The sequence below is a fragment of the Macrobrachium rosenbergii genome, chromosome 51 (genome assembly GCF_040412425.1).
Source record: "Macrobrachium rosenbergii isolate ZJJX-2024 chromosome 51, ASM4041242v1, whole genome shotgun sequence".
Taxonomy (NCBI): domain Eukaryota; kingdom Metazoa; phylum Arthropoda; class Malacostraca; order Decapoda; family Palaemonidae; genus Macrobrachium; species Macrobrachium rosenbergii.
In genome coordinates this window covers 25,559,876-25,570,887 of record NC_089791.1, presented here as the reverse complement: position 1 = coordinate 25,570,887, position 11,012 = coordinate 25,559,876, and the positions used below count along the sequence as shown (strand labels likewise).

Below are 11,012 nucleotides of genomic sequence, written 5' to 3'. Positions count from 1 at the left end.
CATTGAGTAATTTAAATCAGAATTCGTCAATTGACTCAATTCAAGAGAGAGAAATTGAATTCACATCCCAGTAACAAACTGCGATTCAAAAGTATTGTGATACTCAGTGAGAACTAGGTTTGAAAATGCAAAAAAAAAAAACCATGTTTTATAAAATTCATTAGCACCTGAACTTTTGCCAAGTCTTATAATATTCTAAAATACTCTTTTCTTTCAAAAACGTATCGAAATCAGCTACCTCTTTTTCAAGTTTTCTCTAATAACGGAGTTTTCTTGCTCCAAGTCAATACCAGAGGCTTTCGTAAAAGTGGGTTTAATTCACTCGATTTGTAAAGAGGTAAAAAAAAAACTACATGCTGTTGAATGTTACGAGAATTTATCCATTTTGGGGGACATATTAATCAGCTCATGCTATTGAATGTTACGAGAATTTATCCATTTTGGGGGACATATTAATCATTTTAAGATTACGCTAGTCAGTGTAACGACGCCAAGAGAGAGAGAGAGAGAGAGAGAGAGAGAGAGAGAGAGAGAGAGAGAGAGAGAGAGAGAGAGAGTCGTCTCCCGCGTTCTCAATTGCCAAATGTATGACCGCAGAATGTCAAAGCAATTTTTGCATTTTCAAGTCAACACGTTGCCTTTGAGTACTATACCTACCATATACTTATTCTAAAAAAAAAATTAATAAGATGACGTAAAACTAAAATGTAAAAGGTCCTGTGAACATCATAAGCTTACTCTAAAAAGAAGCAAAAATGAAGAAAAAACTATGAATTCAAAGGTAACCTGAGGTCAACTTTTATATGGAAATTCTTGCTAGTCACTTTGTTATATGAATCCCAACTTCAAAGACGCCTAACGGATTAGTTCATACCTGGTTTTTTTAGGCCTACACTGGCTCAGGCCTAATTAGCTTGAATGGATTGATACTTTACTGAGACGAGGTAGCCAAGGTGATCTGTAAGCTACTGGTGGTAGCCCCAGTAAGTATAGCCATTGTAAAAAGGATTTAAAACAAACGAAAGATGAGATTCTTTCTTTTGTTTTAAATCGTCTATAAGACGAGGACCATCAACCTCTTGATTGCTTTGCATCTCAATGCACCCGCAGAAGGAGAAGCTGGAAGGCGGTTTTGGCAATCAACACCCATCCCGCAGTCAACCCCGCCGAATGGGCCAAGAAGACTGCAACTCCTCCGGAACAGTTGATGCAGATGCATCATGTTCCAAGGGCGTTGTGATGTCCTTGGCCCAGTCTATGAGGTTGGCTGGAGGATGGGCGTGCGGGATGTTGGGGGGGGGGGACCTCCCATTGGCTGGATGCTACTGGGGATACAGCAGACAACACCCATCCCGTATAGTCAACCCCAACATATGGGCCAAGAAGAACCAACTCCTCCGGAACAGTTGATGCAGATGCATCATGTTCCAAGGGCGCTGTGATTTCCCTGGCCCAGTCAAGGAGGTAGGCTAGATGTTGGGTGTGTGTGTGTGTGTGTGTTTGTGTGTGTGTTGAGGGGAGTGGGGTTGCCTACCGTTGGTTCTCGTTCCAAGGGTGTTGTGATTTTCTAGTCCCAGTCGTAAAAAGGCTCCAAAGGCTTCGGTTGTCTTCAGAGAGCTCGTCATGCATGGAATGTCAATCGTGGCCAATTCTCTTTCTTCTTGTCTAATATTTTTAGGATATTAGGACATCGCCTGGTAAGAGAGTTCAGCATATAGTATGCTAACTTATCCCAGATTCTGCACAACAATACTACTTGAAAACTCTTGTACAACTTCAAGTACTTTTCTTTATCCTCTTATTTAGCGAAAGCCATATATTCATGGTGTCAAATGTTGCCATCTTTTGACAGCCAAACGTGTCCTAAGTATGGAAGCTTGGCACCGAGTTGGACTAGTTCCAAAAAGAAAGGGATTCTTTCCTTCGCTGAATCTATCGGGATTTTCAGCATGGTCATTTGGTGGGCAACAACGAGCATTGTCCCCTCTCTCGCAGTCTGCCGATGATCTTCCAGGCAATGGGTAAATGTACGTTGCGATCTGATGCAATAATCCTTCATGGTTTCTCTGACGTTTATGTCAGTGGCTTCCATTAAGGGTTCGGATTCCTGGCTAATATTAAATCCAGCCCTGAGGAGTTCCTCGAGGGAGAGGACTTCTCCAAAAGTAGCAGCCCACTCTAATAGCCCGGGATCTATTTTCATCTTGATATTATGTAATGAAGCTCCTTCTTCTATCTTTCTTGCTGCTTCCATACACCGATACACGGGGGAAACATAAATAGACGTAATATTATGCGCATTTGTCATTATTGATCCCAAATTCTGAGCATCATCTTGGCCCTGTTTGGTCAACGGGGTGTCTCAGGGGAAGAACTTCTGGGTAAAAATCCCCTCTATGTTCACTTTTAATATTGCAATAATCCTTTTCTTCTGTATATTTATCAAGCCAATTTCTGTCCACCTGATCAAGGCGTTCGCCGTGTCTAACTACTATTACTCCTAATTCTTCTGAAGTCCTTCCTCTCCTTCTCCTCACAGTCTCTTAATGTTCTATCCAGGCTTGAGTCGTGGATTTCTGTTGGGTCGAGGATGTATTCTTCTGAGATTTCCTCTCTGTCTTCGAAGAAGCATGATCCTCGTCATCAGTTACTTGAAATTCATTACCATCTTCGTTTCCCCTTGCTAACTCCTGACCTCGTATTCTCCCTCGCTGATTATTCGTTTCCTCTTTAATTACCCGGTTCGTTTTCGATTTATAACTCGTAAGATTCTCGACGGCGAACGAAAAGAAACCTGCAAGCATACCCAGGCGGGTCAGCAATCCTGTGGTACCCGTGGGAAGAACTATATAACAAATAATAATAACTCAATCAGGAGACAAGTCAACAAAGCATTTATGCGGTTAAACATGATTCTTTCTTGTAAAGAAACGCGCTCCCTGTCGTTGGCTTAGATCCAGTACGTGCCACATTATCTCGAAGTCAAGAAATCGACTCCAAAGCCTTCAGAGTACGTCTATGATCTCCGTATGATGCAACAGCAGTGAGGAATTCCTTGATCAGGCTGAAATGAATCCCGGAGCACTGGGATCTCAGCTCCATCAGAAGGCCTCCTCCTCCTCCTCCTCCTTCCATGGGGCTTTGGATCGACTCGGGAGTCAGGACACCAAGTTCCTCGGGGCTCAAAGTCGAGTCCCCATCCGTTGGGAGAATGACGTCCATCTTGACAGGGCGTTGCTGCCTCTCCTCTCTTCGAAGGCGTCTGTTCACAGTCGAGTTCCGCAGGTATTGAAGACTGATTCGGCGAAGGACCACTAGTCGTAATTGGGCCGTGACTGAGTTCAGGTTTATACTATGTGGTGAACGTATTTTCCCGGTGGCATTTTTCTCAAGTTTTTAGGAAAATGTTGTTTATTTTTAGATGTTTCTGCTGAGTTGGCATATGATGGTCTCGCAATTATTCTTTACCAATACACTGAAATTTCAGGAATATCTGATATATGATGTTAACCTGAATTATATAATATATATATATGTATATATATTTATATGTATGTACATATATCCTTCCTCTCTCTTTCTCTCTCTCTCTCTATATATATATATATATATATATATATATATATATATATACAGAGAGAGAGAGAGAGAGAGAGAAGAGAGAGAGAGAGAGAGAGAGAGAGAGAGAGAGAGAGAGAGAGAGAGGAAGGATATATATATATATATATATATATATATATATATATATATATATATATATATATATATATATATATATATATATATATATATATATATATATATATCTATATATCTATATTATACGTATATGTATATATACTGTACATATATATATATATATATATATATATATATATATATATATATGAATGTCTTTTTACTGCAATACCACAGTATAATACGAAGATAAAAAGGCCCATAAAACACCATTTGAACGTTGCAACCATATGTTTCGCGCATTTCCTTCTGTGCCCCTGTTCACTGGTAAAATAGTTTACCAGTGCTCGAAATATATGGTTGCAACGTTCAAATAATGTTTTATGGGCCTTTTTGTCTTCATATATATATATAGATATAGATAGATAGATAGATAGATAGATACTGTATATGTATATATAATGGAGAGACAGAGAGAGAGAGAGACCGTAATGTCAACAAATTTATATCTTCTATATGTATGAGCTTCCGACTTTCTATATGTTCTGTCAAACTCAGAGTAACACAGAAAACAAAGAGCTTCTCAGTACCTAGCCCATTGCTGCCATGGAAGAGCTTCAGTTTCGTTGCTATTATTATTATTTCTGTTTGGTTTCTATTTGGCTTTTATTTCTGTTTGTCCAGCTGTTGTTGTTGGCTAAACTCTCGTTTTACCCATATAATATTCTTCATATTGTTTATGTCCATTAGAAGCAATAAGCCAAAGTTTTTTAGCCCTTTAAATTAACTTTTATGCTCAAACAGTGTCCATCCAGAGGTGAAGCTCAGCCAGCTTCGTGACTCTACAAAAATGACTGTCGAAAAGCGTTACTTTGTATAGGTCTAATATAATCAACTCTTTGGCATACGATATCTATTTTAGTAGTGTTTATTTATCTATTTTTCTTCTTTTATCTTAGATTTTTTACCCCCATACATTCAGAGCTGAAGTTCAGACGGCTTAATGATCAAAATGACTGTAGAAGAGAGTTACTTTTAATGTTTCTAATAGAATTAACTTTAGCGAATAATATATTACAGTAGTGTTTATTTACTTCTTCGTCTTCTTCTTCTTCTTCTTCTTCTTCTTCTTCTTTTATCTTAGATTTTATACATCCAACCAGGGCCCGTTCAGAGCCGAAGTTCAATAATATATCTAATTTACTTAACTCATTGACAAACGATATATTTCAGTAGTGTTTATTTACTTCTTCTTCTTCTTCTTCTTCTTCTTCTCCTTTTCCTTTAGGCCGTGGCTAATTGAGATCAACTCCTCCCCTTGCATGGCTCCAACCACCAGCGTCACCAGGAGAATGGGTCCTCAGTGCCTACAGGATGTCATCAAAGGTAACTGCATAATTCATTAAATTATTATTATTATTATTATTATTATTATTATTATTATTATTATTATTATTATTATTCAGAAGATGAGTCCTATTCATACGGAACAAGCCCACCATAGGGGCCACGGACTTGAAATTCAGCCTTCCAAAAACATGGCGTTCATTAGGAAGAAGTAAGAGGAGGTAAAGAGAAATACAGAAAGAAGAGACCCCACTTAATAAAAAATAAAAATAAATAAATTAATAAATAGATAAAAATGTATTAAAATGCAAGAACAGTATTATGGCGGTCATTCGTTGCATCTTCGCATGAACTTTTGAAGTTGCAACTGCAGACATCCTCAGGGAGACTGTTCCACAGTCCAAAATTATTATTATAAATATATTTTAATGTTTATACGACACAGAGCGCTTGACGGATGAGAAGAACAAGAGTAACGGAACTTTTTATGCAATATCTATACACGCAACAGTCTCCCCGAGTTTGTCGTGCAATCGGAACTTCGAAAAAGCAAGCGAAGTTGCAATGCATTACTACCCTAGTACTATTCACCTTGCATTTTAACAATTTACTTACATTTCTTTTTTATCTATTTACTTTTTGGTTTATCAATTTGTGTTTTCCTTTTTCAATAAGTGATCTCTTCTTTCCGTATTTCCCATTACCTTCGTTAACTCCTTGCTAAAGAACACCGTAATATTCTTTGGAAACTTGAATTTCAAGTTAATGGCTCCTTTGGTGGGCTTGTTCCATATGAATAGTGTTCATCTTCTGAATAATAATAATAATAATAATAATAATAATAATAATAATAATAATAATAATAATAATAATAATAATAATAATAATAATAATTCAGAGCAGATAGGGTGATACCTGCCAATAGACCAGACTTGATGCTGACTGACAAAATCAAGAAGAAAGCATCACTCATTGATGTCGCAGTACCATGGGACACCAGAGTCGATGAGAAAGAAAGAGGAAAAAATTGATAAAGTATCAAGACCTGAAAATCGAAATAAGAAGGATGTGGGATCTGCCAGTGGAAACTGTACCCATAATCACAGGAACACTAGGCACGATCCCAAGATCCCTGACAGAGAACCTGGAAAAACTCGAGGCCGAAGTAGCTCCAGGACTCATGCAGAGGAGCGTGCTATTAGAAACAGCGCACAGAGTGAGAAAAGTGATGGACTCCCAAGGAGGCAGGATACAACCCGTAACCCCACACTATAAATAACACCAAGTCGAATAGGATGACTGAGATAGACAAAAAAAAAAAATAATAATAATAAAATAATAATGGACAAATAAATCAACAGTTATGTATGGGTACAGATTCTTGAAAGCTCTCTGTAGAAATTTATTTTTAAATTTATGTACCCCTACATAACTGTGGATTTGTCTTTCCATTTCAAGACTCATGCTACTATCAGTATTTAATAATAATAATAATAATAATAATAATAATAATAATAATAATAATAATAATAATAAGAATAATAATAATAATAATAATAATAATAATAATAATAATAATTGTTAGCCTTCGTGGTTTTGTGGTTCATGGTTCCTCCTCTTAACATAACATGCGTGGGTTTGAGTTTCTTCATTTATTTCCATTCCGGATTCAATGCTTGCAGTAGTAAACTTATTCCAAAAATTCTGAAGGAAATCGAGAAGTTGAAGATTTTTTTTTTGGCATAATAAAAACAACAAAAACACAGGTATTCTTCCAGTGTCATACAATTTTCAAAAAAATACCTCATGACAATTATAAAACACCACTGTGAAATTTATATCTTGATTAATTATTCAACTTATTTAGAAGCATTTTAACAGAAACAATGAAAATAAATAGGCAAACTAATCATTATAAACAACAAAGGTCTCCAACAAACAATGATTATGAAACTGAACAATTCCATTCAGTATCAAAATGAAATTCCAATAAGAAACTTTCGAAGGAATAATATACAAAAAAGATGCAAAAATAACATAATATCAAAACTGTACCTGCAGGAAGTGTTAGTAAGCTGTTGTGCTAAAGATATAAGCTCTCTTTAACGTGTTGTATGCTAATTCCACGTTCCAAATTTCCTCCACCTGATAAAAACGGACTAAAATCTTGACTTCTGATTTTTCCCGGGAGTAAATACTAGCGTTTGTACTAGCTACAACCACTCGCATTTCTGTTGGTTGGATATGTCAAGAGGTCCACAGCAGGCCTCTTATACCCTGTAAGGGAATAAAAAACTCTTGATACACGTAAAGTTCATGTTTATCTGTCTCATTTTCTATTCCCTCATATTTATTTAGTTATTTATTCATCACCTTATCCTATAAACTGTTACACTTTTTGCAAGCTGATTTCTCTTTAGAACCCTCTTGGGCTTATAGTCTGTTGACTCTTTCGGTAATGGTTTTCAGCTGAAGATTTAAAGGAAGAAACACTGTATCACACCTACTGCCTCCGGGCGAGGGGCCCCGCTGGCATAAGGCCCCCCAACGCCCGTGTTATAAACAGCAAGCACGATTAATCACGGTCCCCCCTTTTCCCTGTCAGATTCACGTATCGGGTGACTTCCATCTCTCGTGCCTTATCGGTCGCCGAGATCTGTTTTCGTACAGACGGGGCGAAGACAAGACAATTCACTGCACGCAAGCGCGCGCGCACACACGCACATACACACACACACACACACATGCTTGCCACATGGATATTTTTTTTTTTTAACCTCGAATTATTTTTGAAGAACCGCCATAGGAGTGATATTCGAGTGTCCGTAACCTCTCTTTTTCTCTCTGTAGTTGTTTGCTCTCTCTCTCTCTCTCTCTCTCTCTCTCTCTCTCTCTCTCTCTCTCTCTCTCTCTCTCTCTCTCACATACATGATATATATATATATACACATATTTATATATTATATATGTATACATATATATACATATATAAATACAAATGTGTACATATATAGATATATATATACACGTATACATATACACCATAGTAATTATTATTGACTGTCAGCTCCATCGTTCAGTAAGTCTTCAATCCTGGTAACTGTACAATAATAAAAATCATATGTACTTCCTGTTCTTTGTCTTTTCATCTGTTAACATTACTATTGCCTTTTTCTCGTATGATGAATTGATGAATAAAACACAAAAGGCATCCATTGATCAAATATATAACAAAAACCAAGAACTAATAAAATTAATTTTTTTGACAGATGCAAAGAGAATTTCCGGAAATTAGATATGCAGTTTGAAACAAAAAACTGACACAAGTTCACGTTCTTATTTAATAATTTTTTAACTAATAATAATAATAATAATAATAATAATAATAATAATAATAATAATAATAATAATAATAATAATAATAATAATAATAATAATGCAAATCTTCTTCACAATCCGTGAATATGTTTATAAATTACAAAATCACATTTATGTAAAGTACTGTATTTACAAATAATAAAATGAATTCCAGGAGCTCCTGGATTTCATTTTATTATTTGTAAATACAGTAATAAATGTGATTTTGTAATTTTAATAATAATAATAATAATAATAATAATAATAATAATAATAATAATAATAATAATAATAATAATAATAATGAAAACCTTGCGCATATTAAAATCAAAGGATTACGACACGAGACATCTTTGCAAATTTCAGAGCCATCAATATCAAGATTTCAACATTACTATTATTCAGACGTCCATGATCTGTATAAGATCAGCAGGCACAAACCGAATACAACGCCCTACAGAATCAACAAAGAAAAACTTACACAAGAAAATAAAGAATAAAATAACAAACATACACATACATATATAAGCCATTAAACAGTATAACTAACTCTAAGAGACATTGGGAAATAGGTTCCTCTCTCCGTATCACTGAAGAAACCTTATTTGTCCTTCTCCCTATCACAAACCCATTACCAAATGTACGGCATCACGCACCACCGATCAAAATTCATCACCATCAACAAAGGACTCCATTTAGGATATACCTCGCAGTAAGTCAACATTTATAAAGGGGCCTCCTTAAGGGGCAAGAGCCCGTGCTGGCACACGGCCTGATTCAGCCAACAGCAAATAGAGGACTGGGGACAGAGGACGGGGATTGGTGGAGGGGGAGGGGGATGGGGTTAAAACTCGAGATTTACAGCTTGCGGTGTATCAAAACCTTGGCCCAAAACCCACTTGGTTTTACATGTAGGTGTTGCCATGGTAACGCTGATAAGCAGGCTAAGTTAATGATGTGTTTTATTTCCTGGTCTACACATAACATCGATAAATGACCAATTGGTGAAAAAGCAAGGACATCAAAGTTTCACTAAACAGTATCGTTAATTGTGAAAAGAAAAAACCCGACAGTCAACTTAATTAATTAGCTGAATGCAATCAAGGAAAAAAATATAAAGTTATTTCTCGTATATAATTTTAAAAGTGAGGTGATTCCATGTAAACATTCTACGCGTATGTATGTATGTATGTATGTATGTATGTATGTATGTATGTATGTATAACAGCTATAGTATACAACTGGCAAAAAAAATCATACTTATGTCTAAAGTCTAACAACGCATTTGCACATAATGTAAGGTTTCGCATGCTAACATTTGGTCAAATGGGGCCATTTACTTAATCTTCTAATTTACAAGTCTGTCATTATTTATATTTGTGAATACATGTTAACATTTAGCAATGTATGAGCAAAACCAGCTTGAAAGTGTTGAAATGCCAAAATTAATAATAAATACGTGAACGCAAAACCCCTTCTAATATGGAAACAATTAAATCATACCTTGCGTACGCCCAAATAATCATGTAGGTTTACGATGAATTACGTTAAGCAAATTTCACTATTCAGTGAAGATGTTTCCTACAATGTATAGTAAACCCTCTACTCTTACCATATCCACAGTAAAAAAAAATAGTTCCTAACTGCATAACTGATAAATGTTTTTCATTCTGCAAAATAAACTGACATTTTCTGGTTGTATAATATTGAACGACCGTTTACTTTTTCTGACGTCATACAAATAGGAACGTTTTTGTTTTTTACTCTTTTGTAGAAAATGCAAAGTGTCGATGATTTTTTTTCATTAATCATGAAATAAAAAAGGTTCTCAGTAAAAATTATTTGGACACGGTTGCTAGCCTCTGCCATGAACCACGGATATTTAGGGGGGCTTATGTGCCAAAGACGTTTGGTATTCAATGGTGCTCAACTATCCAGATACTTAAAAAAAAAACACAAATTGGAGAACAAATATAATCAAAAGCAGAATGGACTGTAGTTGAGTTTAAATGCCCCAAACTGAAGAGGGAGCATGGCGATCTGAAACTGTTTGTGGTTTTGACAATATTCGTTCTCCAGTTTGTGGATATTTTAAGTTTCAAAGGTCGATACTGATCTGTTGTCATTATCTAGATATCAGGTCCAACATTACTCATATCTACTAATCCAACTATGTATATATATATATATATATATATATATATATATATATATATATATATATATATATATATATATATATATATATATATATACATATAATACACGCATGTTTTATATATATACACACACAAACCCACACCCACTTATTCTCTAGTATGCACAGGCTACACATACAGACGCTCTCTCTCTCTCTCTCTCTCTCTCTCTCTCTCTCTCTCTCTCTCTCTCTCTCTCTCTCTCTCTAAATCCCCGACCGTAATTTTCTCCCAGCGATAAAGAGGAAGAAGTTAAGTGATATAAACTGCTCAGCAGAAAACGATGGTCACTTTTATTCGATATAGAAGTTCCAGAGGAGGAAACTTTTGGCATTAAAGACCGTCTTTTCCGGAGACTTACGACCTCGGACCAGGGAAATTTATTTCCTCCCCTCGGATTGTTTACCCTTTTGCTTGCCATGATTGCATCGA

At 35.9% G+C, this 11,012-nt stretch overlaps 1 protein-coding gene across 1 annotated transcript; it reads right to left on the bottom strand.

Moving 5' to 3' along the window:
- Positions 1 to 1,828: 1,828 nt before the first annotated feature.
- On the bottom strand, positions 1,829 to 2,972 carry LOC136832995 (ubiquitin-associated and SH3 domain-containing protein A-like). Its single transcript, XM_067094646.1, has 2 exons — positions 2,964 to 2,972; positions 1,829 to 2,341 (listed from the first exon to the last, which is right to left on the bottom strand). Exons 1-2 carry the CDS (start codon positions 2,970 to 2,972, stop codon positions 1,829 to 1,831), a joined length of 522 nt encoding a protein of 173 aa, XP_066950747.1.
- Positions 2,973 to 11,012: the final 8,040 nt, after the last annotated feature.